The sequence below is a fragment of the Talaromyces atroroseus genome (genome assembly GCF_001907595.1).
Source record: "Talaromyces atroroseus strain IBT 11181 chromosome Unknown scaffold_4, whole genome shotgun sequence".
Classification (NCBI taxonomy): domain Eukaryota; kingdom Fungi; phylum Ascomycota; class Eurotiomycetes; order Eurotiales; family Trichocomaceae; genus Talaromyces; species Talaromyces atroroseus.
The window spans coordinates 927,965-941,321 of record NW_017971436.1 but is presented as its reverse complement, the minus strand read 5'-3'; the positions used below and the strand labels follow the sequence as shown (position 1 = coordinate 941,321).

The 13,357-nt window shown below is 49.5% G+C and overlaps 6 protein-coding genes across 6 annotated transcripts, besides 1 other annotated feature; 3 read left to right on the top strand and 3 right to left on the bottom strand.

The window, feature by feature from the left end:
- Nucleotides 1-290: 290 nt before the first annotated feature.
- UA08_04208 (hypothetical protein) lies at nucleotides 291-1,515 on the top strand (the record flags this gene model as incomplete). Its single annotated transcript, XM_020266505.1, has 3 exons — nucleotides 291-424; nucleotides 539-880; nucleotides 927-1,515. The coding sequence occupies 3 exons, from the start codon at nucleotides 291-293 to the stop codon at nucleotides 1,513-1,515; spliced, it is 1,065 nt and encodes a 354-aa protein (XP_020120900.1).
- An 84-nt stretch (nucleotides 1,516-1,599) lies between these two features.
- Nucleotides 1,600-1,706: a repeat region (Identified by RepeatMasker using a combination of RepBase library and repeat library created with RepeatScout).
- A 1,388-nt stretch (nucleotides 1,707-3,094) lies between these two features.
- Nucleotides 3,095-4,285, top strand: UA08_04207 (hypothetical protein; the record flags this gene model as incomplete). The annotated part of the gene is made up of 1 exon (XM_020266504.1): nucleotides 3,095-4,285. The coding sequence occupies one exon, from the start codon at nucleotides 3,095-3,097 to the stop codon at nucleotides 4,283-4,285; it is 1,191 nt and encodes a 396-aa protein (XP_020120901.1).
- A 1,742-nt stretch (nucleotides 4,286-6,027) lies between these two features.
- UA08_04206 (hypothetical protein) lies at nucleotides 6,028-6,747 on the bottom strand (the record flags this gene model as incomplete). Its single annotated transcript, XM_020266503.1, has 1 exon — nucleotides 6,028-6,747. The coding sequence occupies one exon, from the start codon at nucleotides 6,745-6,747 to the stop codon at nucleotides 6,028-6,030; it is 720 nt and encodes a 239-aa protein (XP_020120636.1).
- A 396-nt stretch (nucleotides 6,748-7,143) lies between these two features.
- UA08_04205 (ADP,ATP carrier protein) lies at nucleotides 7,144-8,527 on the bottom strand (the record flags this gene model as incomplete). Its single annotated transcript, XM_020266502.1, has 4 exons — nucleotides 7,144-7,695; nucleotides 7,752-8,074; nucleotides 8,243-8,264; nucleotides 8,489-8,527. 4 exons carry the CDS (start codon nucleotides 8,525-8,527, stop codon nucleotides 7,144-7,146), a joined length of 936 nt encoding a protein of 311 aa, XP_020120637.1.
- A 1,049-nt stretch (nucleotides 8,528-9,576) lies between these two features.
- Nucleotides 9,577-11,485, bottom strand: UA08_04204 (hypothetical protein; the record flags this gene model as incomplete). Its single annotated transcript, XM_020266501.1, has 2 exons — nucleotides 9,577-11,258; nucleotides 11,323-11,485. The coding sequence occupies 2 exons, from the start codon at nucleotides 11,483-11,485 to the stop codon at nucleotides 9,577-9,579; spliced, it is 1,845 nt and encodes a 614-aa protein (XP_020120641.1).
- An 895-nt stretch (nucleotides 11,486-12,380) lies between these two features.
- Nucleotides 12,381-13,302, top strand: UA08_04203 (hypothetical protein; the record flags this gene model as incomplete). Its single annotated transcript, XM_020266500.1, has 2 exons — nucleotides 12,381-12,673; nucleotides 12,735-13,302. The coding sequence occupies 2 exons, from the start codon at nucleotides 12,381-12,383 to the stop codon at nucleotides 13,300-13,302; spliced, it is 861 nt and encodes a 286-aa protein (XP_020120647.1).
- Nucleotides 13,303-13,357: the final 55 nt, after the last annotated feature.

Below are 13,357 nucleotides of genomic sequence, written 5' to 3'. Positions count from 1 at the left end.
GCTGCATTGCGGGGATGACTAACGCTGCTTTTGGCAATGACGATATCTACCAATCTGATCTATGGTAATACGTCCTTAATCCAAATAATTAGCATCAAACACAGTCTGATGGATTAAATCATTCCAGATGATTGGCAGTCCTGAAACTCTTATCAATCAGACAACCGGTCGGAGTCATATCGGCCCGACGATAGCCGCGAATGATGATGATTCGTCCTTGCTTCTCATTATATATGTTTCATCCTCCCAGGTGGAGGAGTTCATAGCATTGAAAGTCGTCGCCCTCAACAATGCATCATCAGGACCTCGCGACACTCGCTTTACATGCGGACAATGATGTGACCCAAGGTTCTGATGTCGCGCCTCCTATTCACTTGAGCACAACCTTCCGGTATCAAGAGCATGAGGGATCTGGTGAACTACAGTAGGTCAAGGCATCGGAGACGGTTGCGCAGCGCTTTAATTCTCCGGCTAGATCACTGACAATCGCTCTGTAGATTGGATCTTTCTTTTATTCTCGAGACCGTGCTCCTACTAGAACACGCTTGGAGACGGTTCTGTCAGCAATGATCGGAGGTCCTACTTTGACCTACGCATCTGGACATGCTGCTATGAACGCATATCTCGTGTTTCTCAAGCCTAAGCGAGTTGCCATCGGCGTCGGTTACTATGGGAGCAGAGAGGCTGTCGACTTGTACCAACAACTAACTGCGTGTGAGATCTTGGGCCATGAGAATCTCGACGCACTCCAGGATGGTGACGTGATTCACCTTGAAACGCCTGTCAACCCCACCGGCGAAGCAAGGAGTATTAAGTATTTTGCCGAGGAAGCGCATAAGCGCGGAGCTTATTTAGTCGTGGACAACGTTCGCACCGCCGGGTATCCAGGACCCGTTTGCCTTCGGCGCTGATATCGTCATGCACAGTAGTACAAAATACTTTGGAGGTCATCATGACCTCCTTTGTGGTACTTTGTCTATTTCCTATGATCGAGAAGAGCAATGGTTCAAGAATCTGCATGATCAGCGCACAATTCTGTGTAGTGTGCTGGGCAGTATGGAGGTCTGGCTCGGCCTCCGCAGTCTAAGTACCCTGGAACTACGCATTAGGCGACAGAGTGAGAACGCCACGCGCTTAGTACAGTGGATTGCCGAGTGCCTTCAGAGTGAGGAGGATAATGTCGTCAAGATGACCGTCTCTGCAGTCAGACATGCCAGCCTCCAAGATGAGGACATGCATTGGTTACGAGAGCAGATGCCAAACGGATTCGGGCCCGTTTTCGCATTAGAGATGAAAACTGAAGAAATGAGTCGAAGGCTAACGGGGCTGCTAAGTTCATTTCAGCATGCAACCAGTTTAGGCGGTGTGGAAAGCCAATTTGAATGGAGGAGACTTGTTGATCCGTCATCAAACCCAGCTCTGCTCCGTGTTAGTGTCGGTGTGGAGCATATAGATGATTTAAAGGCTGATCTACTGAGGGGGTTCGAATCCCTGCTAAATACTACTTCTGTCTAACGATTTCGGAAAAGGAAAAAAAAAAAGAGGCATACTCCAAGGGCCAAACTATACACTCTGCATGTGATATTACGTCCACTAGAGCTCTTTAATATCGAGAGACCTGTGTTTTGAACGTCACCTTTTGCACTTTGTTGGTGTTCCCACCCTGCCAACACACCAGCTAAGGAAGTTATCAAAGCCTTGTCCTGTCTTTGTAGACTAACCCTTGCGATATAGGATATCGATAATCGTGGACTTTGGGATAGATATGTTGGACTCATCCAGAAAGGAAAGCCCTATCTCATAAAGGTATAAGTCTGGCTTTTCGACATACATAACCGGCCACCTAGCTCTGATGGGAAAAGCTCTCTGGAAGAGACAAGGTAGATGAGATAGAAAAAACTCGGCATATTCAAGAGGTACATATGTACGGCCTGAGACGGCCTATCTGCAAATCGAGGAGACATATCATCATTCCCTCTCAGTAGTGTCGTTGGATTTACTGGCCGTTATGAAACAAGTGATTATCACAAAGCAATAGCATAGCGCGCCTCATACAGTCAACGCATGTCAAACCCTAGCCCTAACGCCAAGACCCGCTAGTCCCAGAAGGGTAGTTATCAATTCATTTCCAGCGACTTTGTGGGGCTGGCTAACAGCACTCTCATATAGTTATAGTTATAGTTACAACTTACCGGTTACATTCTACACTGTGCGTCATAAGGTGCGGTGGTGACTCGGAGTTTCTGGCAGTAAAGCTAGCAGACGAACGCGCTTGGCCGAATAAGTTGGTTCCATATCTGGATGGTTTGCTGCAAGGCTCCTCCAAGCGTAACCCAAGCGCCTCCGAACGCACCCGCGGGCTTATCACCACTCAAGCTGCCCACGGGGGCTCTTGACTCCGTCTACGTGAGTACGTATCCAGCAAAGAATCCAGCATGTGCGCCGTCTGCGCCATTTCATTCAGCTGCCCACAGACACGCGCGTATCGTACCGGTAACGGGCCCTCGTAGATCAGTAGGGGATCCTCACCGAGCCACGGAAACGACGGGTAAGATTACCGTTCCGTAACGCGGCCGGGAGCCCCCACCCCCAAACAGGCATGCCTCCTGCCAACTTAGATAATTAGAGCAATGCATCGCCCTCTCCCTCCCCCTCTCTCCCTCTACAACCACCACCACTCAGACTACCGCAGAACCACAGAGCATCGCTGTGTGCTTGACCCTCAAGACTTTCCATCGCTCTTTTCTACCTACCCGGCCGTCTCTCGCCGCTCGCCACTATCAGCGTGTCGCCCTTATCTCGGTTTGCCATCTCTCCCATCGCTTGGTGAACTCGCGTCAACCGCCAGCTCCCACGTCCATCTCTTATCTCTCCTTGCAACGAGGGAGATAAAATCGAACCGGGTATAATAGCGAAGTTGCGACTGACGTGACGTGAGTTTTCCCTCTTCCTCTACCCCTATCGCCTTCATCGCATCATCCGGTGCGGTGCGCGCGCTCTATATACCTACCCCCTTATCTTGCACGGACACCGAAGTCTGACTCATTCTCCCGGCCATATCAAACAGTTCTTTCACACCAACTTCAACGCGATTATGGCTTCCCAAATCGCCGTGTCCAATATAGGCAAGGCGCTCGCTGCTAAAACGGCTTCTGTCGATATTCCCGTCTCTCGCGACGCTGCGAAGGATAGCAGGGGCGGCTTCGCTGTCGCATCTGCTCGTCCCGGACAGCATACGATGCTTCCTACTCCCCCCAACTCTATCTCCCCTTCTCTCGCTCCCCTCGGCTTCAAGAATAAGCATCAGCAGCATCATGTTGGAACCCTTCCCCTCTCCCCTCCCGTCGCCCACATGCACGTCGATTCCGACATTGATCTGCAGGACGCGGTCGACCATGCGAAAAGCCAGGACCATCATCCTCATGTGTCTCCCAATGCTCAGAACCTCGATAGCGTTGGCGCCATCACCCCGGCGATGTTGGCCAAATTCCATCTACCGGATATTCTCCTTGCTCACGGCCCGCTGGCAATCCGCCATGTCATGGGCCACCTCACCACTTCTGTGCCGGGCTTTGCAGGTATCCCGCCTGCCAAAGCACGCCGACTGGTTGTGGGAGCATTAGAAGGACGAGGCAACGGAGGCGAAGGTGGTGGCACTCATGGCGACGTTATATTCGAAAAGGTCGGCTGGGGCCGCTGGGATGCTCGTCTTCGGGGCCAGCCTCCCCGTGAACGGCAGGCCTATACTTCTTCTTTCCCTTCTACGTCGCCGCCATCCAGCTTCCCATCTGGAGGGGTACAGATTCCCCAGCACTCGCAGTGGAGAAATGCGAATAATCGACCGGCTTACGGCACTAGTGTAGCCGACTCTGCAATCTTTTCGCATTCCGATTTGGACTACGGCGACCACGAAGCTGACAAAATGTCTCTAGACGGTGACGAATCCCATGATTATTGCTCTGATTCCGATATGCCGGAAGACGCCGTTCCCGATGACGAATGGGACGAAGGCGATATAACCGACGAAGAAGACTGGGCCGGCATCGGTGCTGATGCCCTTCGTGCCCGATCTCCCAATGGAGGAGGGATTGTAAATACAACAAATCATTCTGTACATACAAAGACGCAACGCCTCCCCAGAGGCCCTGCGCCAGCTACCCTGGCCAAGTCTGTGCCAGGCCGCATTACGATTCAACAACTGGGGTTCTCTTTACCTGACGGCGTCGGTGGTGATGTCGAAGAACGAGCTGCAGTCGAAGCGCTTTTGCGGTTGGGTTCTATGTAATCCGTTACGTTGCATTTCCATTGAGTTTACATTTGCACTACGTTTGCTGTTTGAAACTGGCCGCAGAAGACAGCACGTTTATTTTGTCACGAGGCTGGCCTCTTTTTTTTTTTTTTTTTTTATTGTTTGCTTTACAAGCTATGCGATACTTACCCAGTGCCAGTCGCTATAATCACTCCTTTTGGCAAGCTGGCATGGTATGATATATAATTTGTTGCACATTTGGGTTCATGGATGGGAAAGGATTATTGGGATGGGATATGTGCCTATCTGGCATGATTGGCGTTTTACATTTTCATTTCTTATTGGGTTTGGAGTTTTACTGGATTGCAATGACCTTGAGCCTACGCGAAAGCAAGCGTCGAATGCTCGGTCTGTTCTGAGTCATGTATCTCTCCTCTTTGATGCATTGTTCTTCTTTTCTTTTTTTTTTCTGCCTGATCATGGCCACACGACGGAGTCACTTTTTTTATACGGATTTTGTTTCTAATTTGTTACGACAACGTCAATTCGATTCGACAATGACGACGGGGGAAATGTTTGTCTCCTGTTTTAGACTGCTCATGACGCGGTTGCATATTTTCAACAACGGACAAAAGGACAAAGACAAGAATTGCCAAAACAAAAGCTATAACCTATCTTTTACTAGAAGGGAAAACACTCGACAAAAAACGCTCGCGGTTGGTCATCTTGACTGTATTGCACTAGTCGCTTGTTTTGCGTGTGTTTGAGCTTTTTGCTTGTTCTGCTTTTACCTCCTTTGCATTCTTGGTCATCTTAATCGATTGTACTAAGTTGCGTCTGTTTGTGGCTATCATATTATATATCATATTCATACATTTATTACCTAGGTACGCTCTACTGAATGAATGTGCGGCCACCTCTCTTCGTTCTTAACACTTTTTCACCTAGAATCGCATGGGAATCATCCTTCTGCTACCGTCTAGGAGTGAGCACTATTATACATGCTAACTGAGCAGTGGAGGCGATCAAAAGTGGTTGGCCTTGTACCTAGGTAGAATAAGAACAGTCCGGGCTTGGTACTTAAATAGTACCTAGGAACCAACCAAGGAAGCTGATAACGGCAACATGAACAAAAGCCATTCAGTCGCCCATCTGGAATTCACAAACGAAGAGTTTTTTTTTCTCCATTAGATCTTGTGGAAAGGACTTGGGCTAAAGCTGCAAGATCTGATTGATAGATCATGTGGAATCATCCTGGCGCTGTTACATCTTGTCACGCACCAGATTAGATTAGTAGAGACAATACAGGGCTTTTCGTTCCGTGTTATAATGTATTATATGTTTTTGATAGATAGTTATGCTACTTGGCTCTTCCAGCAGCAGGAGTCCTATTCTAACCTCCGAATCACAACGGCCAACTTCATCAGCAAAAGCCCCCTTGCACTGACGTTCCTGGATTATCCAAAGAATGCTTAATGCACCTTCCAATTGTCTCGCATCTTACATTGGCTCGGTGAACCAAACGAAGGGGTATATCAGGTTGTTCAGCAGGGTGCAAGAATCATTGCCAATATTCTCGACCACGTACTGATTCCTCGAGCATATGACTCATTGTTGCACATTTCATCGTACCTTCAGGTAAGTTTACATGCCACCAGCCTAAATTAAACAACCCGAGAAGTCTTATCGTCTTGTCCGATTGTCTTGTCTATCCTTACATACATAGGTACATGAACAGCCTTCCTTTTACCACCTGAAAAGGAAAAAAAAAATTTTTTTCACTTCGAATTAACAAACCTCCAAACCCCCTCCTCAGCCTCCGCAAGTTTCTCACCCGCACTCGCCATCCATGACTTCGTCGTATTCAATATATCCTGCCCTATACTCTCATCGCCTTCAAAAGCACTATTATTAGTATTATTACTACCCAGTATCGTCGACGACGCACTCCGAGTCTCGACCGGAGGATAATAATAATTCTGTTGCTGCTGCGGCTGTACTCCCATATTTGGCAACGTAGCTATCGACGACGTCGCCGTTGCTGTCGTCATCCCTTGCGGTGGCGCATAGTACGAGGCCGGTTGAACTGGTTCACCCTTTTTGGGCGGCGGAGGGATTCCTCCTTTTCCTGCTCTTTGTCCTGTACTTGCAGTAGGTGATGGTCGACTAACCGGTTGAGGCGCTGGCGGTGACGGGGTTTCAGTGCCACTGCCGTCTGTATATGGAAATGTCTTTGTAGGCGTCACAAACGTAGTGCCCGTTGAAGACGAGGAAGTAGGCGCCGGCACTGCATATGCACCTGGTTTCGCGGCTGGATATGAGGCAGTATTCAGGACTGTGGTGGGTGTAGCTGGGGTCCAGGATGGGACGTTATTTGTCGAGTCATCGCTGGTATTGTCTTGTTGTGTCTCCGTCTGCGTCTGCTCTTGCTGCGCGGAATCATTATGAGCTGAGTGAGGGTTTATAGGGGCGGATTTGAAGGTTCGGATGGGTGGCATTTTCCTGTTCGTTTTATTTTCGTCAGATCCTTCGTGGTTTTCCTTTTTGTGTTGGTTATTGCTGAAGTTGGTGGAAAGAAAGGGATAGACTTACGTCATGGCACGTGATTACGCAGGTGGCCGACTACGGCGGGAAATGTAGACAACAGAAACTATCCATTGAATGATATGAGAAGTACAGGAGTAAAAAAAAATAAAAAAGGCTGTCAGGTAGTAGTAGTAAAGTACAACAAATAGAAAAACTTCCAGTGCGCTATGCTTCCGGTTCAACCCAGATGCATAGTTCTATCCTTAATAAACCACCTCCCGACATAGTACCAACCCCTGTACTAAGTCATGTCTCCCTTTTATAAGCCCCTCGTCCCCTTGTGCTAAAAAACACTTCGGCGAAATCATCTATTTGAATTTCTTGCCGAAGAGGATGAGCTGAACCTGGTCGTAGATAGACAAGACACCAGCACCAGCAACACCACGGAGGATGTTAGCACCGGCACCCTTGAAGAAGGACTTGACACCCTCCTTGGCGGCGATCTGGCGGGCAGCATCGAAGGAAGAAGAGTACTTGACGGCCTCACCAGAGGTCATCATCATACGACGACGGATGGTGTCAAGAGGGTAAGAAGCAATACCAGCACCAGTGGTGACAGACCAACCAAGCAAGAAAGAAGCAAGGAAGTTACCCTCAAGAGGACCGACGAGGACGACAGGCTTGAGCGAGTCGTACATACCGAAGTACAGACCACGGTAGACGACGATACCAGCAACAGAGACAGCGAAACCACGGTAGAGACCAGCAATACCATCAGAAGCAAGGGTCTTCTTGTAGACGTCAACGAGACCATTGAACTGACGCTCACCAGAGCCCTTGGCAGACTTGGCGTCGTTGGCAAGACGGGTACGAGCGTAGTCGAGGGAGTAGACGAAGAGAAGGGAGGTAGCACCGGCAGCCTAAACAAATTAGTGAGTAGCCTTTCTTATTTTCCATCGGATCGAGGTTAACATACACCACCAGAGGCCAAGTTACCGGCCATCCACCAGGCGTATCCATCACGGTCCTTCTTGAAGGCGAACATGGACTTGTAGGTGTCACGGAAAGCAAAGTTCAAGGCCTGGGTAGGGAAGTAACGGATAACGTTGGCAGTGTTACCACGCCACAGAGAAACAACACCCTCAGCAGCAGCGGTACGACGGAAGCAGTCGACGATACCACCGTATTTCTTGTCAAGACGACCAGCGCGGATCATCTCATCCTGGTTCTGAATGAGAAGCTTCACACGCTCGATGGGGGCAGCAGCAGTCTTGGAGACGGCAGCGGAAACACCACCCACTGTATGGCGATTAGTTTCTCGACCGAAAAACAAAGATAGCGAAAACACAAAAAAAAACTCGACAAAATCATTTTCATCAATTCGATCCAATCAAATTACTTGAACGAATTGATCTAGTCGAATCGAATCGATTGATTTATGAGATAGATATGGGTTGATAGACTTACTCAAAAAGTCAACAACGAAACCCTGTCGGAATGACATGTTAGTGACACGGTATCGGAAAAGCGAGAAAAGGAGGCGACAACCGCATCAACTCCAACCTCAAAGCCATCGCCAGAACCAATTCATGTGCCTTGTGCGAGTACTTCGATTCTTGCGATGCCATTGCGATGGATTTTCAATTGTTCGTTGATGCAGCGAGCGCTTCTGATAGACGAATGGAAGGGGAGGGAAAAAAAAAAGAAACTTACGGGCATGCCGAACACCGACTTGTCACCTTGGCTGGCCATTTTGAATAATATGTCTGAAGACGACGGGGACTGAGAGGAGAGGAGAGCAACACAAAAAGGAAAGAGAGAAAGAAGGACACAGAAACACTGGTGTCGCGACGCTGGGAGATGGAGAGGGAAGAGGAAGAGAGAGAGAGAAGGCGCGGAAGGAATTTTAAAAGGCGGAAGGGAAGGCACGGGATCAGGAAAAAGCTTTTGCAGGCGCTAAGGCCGAACAGGGGTAACTCAAGCAACGAGAAAATTTCTCAGCGCTGCCGACATCTCCCGAGCGCCGTACCCCATATACTAGTTATATAGCACGCTGTTTGCTAACTACCCCAGCTATACTTAACTATTTATTTATATCCATCCATCCATCTATCTATCTATTATTTTTGATGCGAGCCAGCCATGGCTGCGTCGTTCGCTCTGCTCTTCTGCCGACGCCGTATCATAGAGATACTATCAGCCTCGTTCAGCGCGTCCAAGCAAGCCCGGGCAGGCTTCCGCAGGCGCCGGCCCCTACTTCCCTAGCTACATCTCCCTGGCCGATACGACATGGCGCCGCCGTCGGTCCGGTCGATGTCTGTCTGACTCTGATGGCAGAGAAGTAAGTATTCTACTGTTATTGTTGTGTTCGTGTGTTCGACCCTGGGCCCACTGAAATCAGCCGGTCTCTGATTGGCTGGCAGCTATCCGGCATGCAAAATCTGATATGTCCTACTCCTGCGTTTCTACACACCAGCGAGCTCGCCCACGTATTATACTCACCGTAGTTTTCCGTCATTGCGATGACTCGACTAGTCATATCGACAAGTTGTTACGCAGCAATCCACTTTGTACTTCAAGACTGAGTGAAGTCTTCTACTCTTCGATGATCGCCCTCCGGCTAGCGGCACATAGGTCGAGGTACCCACTGGCTAGACTTGCCGATGGCCCGATATCAAATGAACGCTTTGTACATTGCAATTGATTCAACTCGTCGGTAGAGGGAAGTAGAAATAGAAATGTAAAGGTAAAGGTAAATGGCAACAAGGCATAGAATATACATAGACAGCGCTGGCAGAATTTTAATGCTTCTTCGACCTCTTTCTCTTCTTGCGAGACCCGCCGCCTTCGCGAATATCAACTTGCATCTCATCCGCCTTCTCCTCCGGTACAGCAGCAGGCGCCTGCTTGAGCTCAAACTCGGGCTCGTCCTCAGTGCCAAAAGTGTCCTTCCGCCACTGGCGAAGCCGTGCCTTCTTGCCCATCTTTTTCAGATCGCGCCGCTTTCTCTCCGGGTCGCGGAACGCCGCGAGCTTTTTCAGCCCGACGAATTGATTCAACTGCGCATCGTCAGCCATCAGGATATCGCGAGGCGTGAGGCCGAAACTCTGAGGAGACGTTTCTCGGTAGCGGAAATGGGATGCGTTCTTCTTCGTCGCGCCCGGTAGTAGCGTCGGGTCGAGATCCAGGTTGCGCTCGACAGCTGCTTCAATCCGTCGTCGTTCTTTGCGGGCTGCTCGTTTCTGATCGTGCTTTTCTTGAGTGCGACTCTTCTTCTTGGCAGGTCCATTTCCCGCGTCCTCGTCTTCGCCTTCCTCATCGTCAGTAACGCTGACACCGGGCTCGGCCTCGTCGTCAAAGTCAGGCACAAGGTCCTTGATATCAATGTCGTCATCCCACGTAGGCTTCTTAGGTCGTTTCTTCTTCTTTCCGTCGTCTTCACCCGCATTTAAATCAATATCATCTTCAGCGTAATACTCTTCACCGAACCGTTTCGCCATTTCTTTCTCCCACTTCTCGTCATCCCAATTGTCGTCGAGGAACTGCGCCCATTCTTCCTCAGTGATGCTAGCAGCCTTGAGTCCAGCAGCTTGTTTAATCTTTTCCACCTTCTCTTCGAATTCTTCCATTTTCAACCTGCGCAGCCGGTTCTTCTGGTTCTCCCGCTCCCGTCGCGCCTCCTCTTTCTTCTCGCGCTCGGCATCCCTCTTCTTCTTCCGGCTGCTGGTTTCTTCTCGACGAACCGAGAAATCATTCGCGGTGTCACGGGCATGTGTCATGATTTTCTCGTTCATCTTGCTTGGGTCTTCGAATCGGAAGTTGTACGCCTCTTCGAATTCCTCGGCTTTCTGCTCTTCATCCTCGTCATCTGACTCAAACGGCTGGAACTGCGTGGATGATTTGGGGGGTATCCATGCCCTCGAAGTCAGGAAATTAGACAGAAATGTTTCCGGGTCCTTGTCCGCATTTTCCACATCGAGATGGACCTCAGCAGGCGTTTTCGAGGCTGTGATGCCATTGTTATCCACTGGCCGAGATTTAGCAACCAGAAAATCTCCATCTTCATCCTCATCGGAGCTTTGGTCGTTTTCGGCAGCGTTGATCTCTCCAATGACGCTTTTCTTGAGATCTTCTTGTTGCTGTACAAAGGTCTTTGGCGCATCTTCGGACTCATCTGCATCCCCATTAAGTAAATTTTGCCGGTGGTAATCGCGCAGGTACATGGGCTTCTCTTGCTTGTCTTTGGGAGCAGAAAGCTCGGTTTCTGTCACTTCGGAGTAGAACTTTGCGTCCTTATCGTACACGCGCGGGTCGTGTGAGCGAATGGCATTTAGCGTCGCGAAGATCTCTGAATCGAGTGCTTCAGTGGCCAGTTCACCGTCCTCGTCTTCCTCCTCATCGTCAGAGCTGTCCTCTTCTTCATCGGATTCCTCTTTTGCGTTGGCTTGTTTGCGCGTTGAGCTCTTGCCCAATTTTGCTTCCACTGTGTGATGAAAAAGGTTAGAAGGGCAGACGCATAGACAAATACAGCTCATGAAGTGACGTACATTGCTGTTTCTCCTCTCTCTTTTTGTTATACTCAAAACGGCGAGCGTATTCTTCGTTGATTTTGAAGTCTGCAGGCACGGTTACTCCTCCTTGGCTGTCTGAGTCGCTCTCGGACTCGCTATCCTCGAGCAGTTTGCGCGGCTTTTTCGACGGTGGCTCCATTTTGACAGAATGGAAATATGAGCAGTGAAGAAAAACGCCAATATGGAGAATGAGTAGAAACTGCGCTTATCAAAAAAAAACTAAAAATTAGAAATTGGCTAGCGGGGCGGCAGTAAATTGCCCCGATTCCACACCGCCTCACGAGCGACTCGACTCCTCAGGCTCGCTCTGCTTGCCTTCACAGTTTTCGAGATTGATTATCGTTTACGAGATTAGAGAGTTGCCAGTTACAAAATTCCAGTGCTCGGGCACATGTTCTCTAGAAACTTACAACTGCGCCTTGATATGCGTGCTGAATGATCTCTATGCCACATTTCTAGCGGTAGCACGTCGACGATGGTTGCACATGGCCATGCCAATACAAGTCTGTTTTCCCTTCTTGATAATTGAGAGGATTTTATCTATGGTCTGTAGTCACTCCCGGTTTGTCCTTGTCCAAATATCTTGAGAATCAAAACACTGTCTATCTCCGCCCGTCCCGCCGCAACACGAGCACAACCAACAACATCAACAGCCACAGGCCATTCTTACTGGGTTTCGAAACATTGCAGACGTCAACACCAAGCGGCATCATGCAACTGCGCCTTCCGGAGATAGGAATTAACTATCCATGGATATAGCATGCTATACAATCAATATATATATATATATATATATATATATAGCCTAGACTGATTGTTAAGCATCACCACCAGCAAAAGCATCTGCCATCAATTCCCTGGCACTTCCGGAGATAGGACTTAAATACGCATAAAGTCCAACTCAGATATGGCTGGCCCCGCCGACGGCTCCGCCTGTGGTTTGATTTAAGAAGACCTGGGCACCCACATTGCTTGTTGTCCTTCCCCGTTTTGACACTCGATCGCTAGACCTGTGACTATCTACCTAGCAAGCAATGGCATCTCCCGTCTGGCTCATCACCGGTAGCTCGGGCGGCCTGGGCTACAGCCTGACACTCCACGTTTTGGCAGCTGGACATCGTGTGGTGGCCACCGTCCGAAGCAGCTCCAAATCAGCGGCAGTGGTGAAAGAAATAGAAGCACGGGGTGGTAAGATTGTCGAGCTCGATATCGCCAAACCGGACACAATATCTGCGGCAGCGAAGCAGGCAGAAAGCTTCTACGGACATATCGATATCCTAGTCAACAATGCTGCGTACTCGCTGTTGGGAGCCGTTGAAGACATGACGTGAGCATTCCAGCCTCAAGCCAAACGAGATGCGAAATGGGGGTCTTACTTTTGTTTACAGTGACGACGAAGGCGCGCTCCAATTTGAGACGAATTTCTTCGGACCAGTCCGCCTGACTCGGGCTCTTCTGCCCTCGATGCGTGCCCGCCGCACCGGCACCATCGTCAACATATCCAGCATCGCAGGCCAGGATGGTCGTCCGTCATGCGGAATGTATGCCGCGAGCAAATTCGCCCTGGAAGGACTATCCGAGACTTTGGCGCATGAGCTAGCCCCATTTAATATCGCAGTACTCGTGGTTGAGCCTGGCGCGTTCCGTACCAACTTCCTACAAGCGGCACAAATCACCAAAGCCGGTGTTTCAGAGCCGTACAAAGAAGGGCCAGTGCAAATCGCGCTGGACAAGTTTGACGCTGCCAACGGGAATCAGATCGGTGACCCGGCGAAAGGCGTGGCGAGGATATTCGAAGTCGTGACTGGAGAGGGCCTTGCTGGGGGGCTCAAGGGGAAAATTCTTAGGTTGCCCTTGGGTTCAGACTGTGTGGCTCGTCTTGAGCAGAAGTTGGAAAGTGTCACGGGGGATTTGAAGCTTGCCCGAGAGGCGTCATTGAGCACAGACTTTGCATGAAGGGCTAGGTTGTAGAAGAGCTATCAAATAACAATGCAATATTACAATTATATGT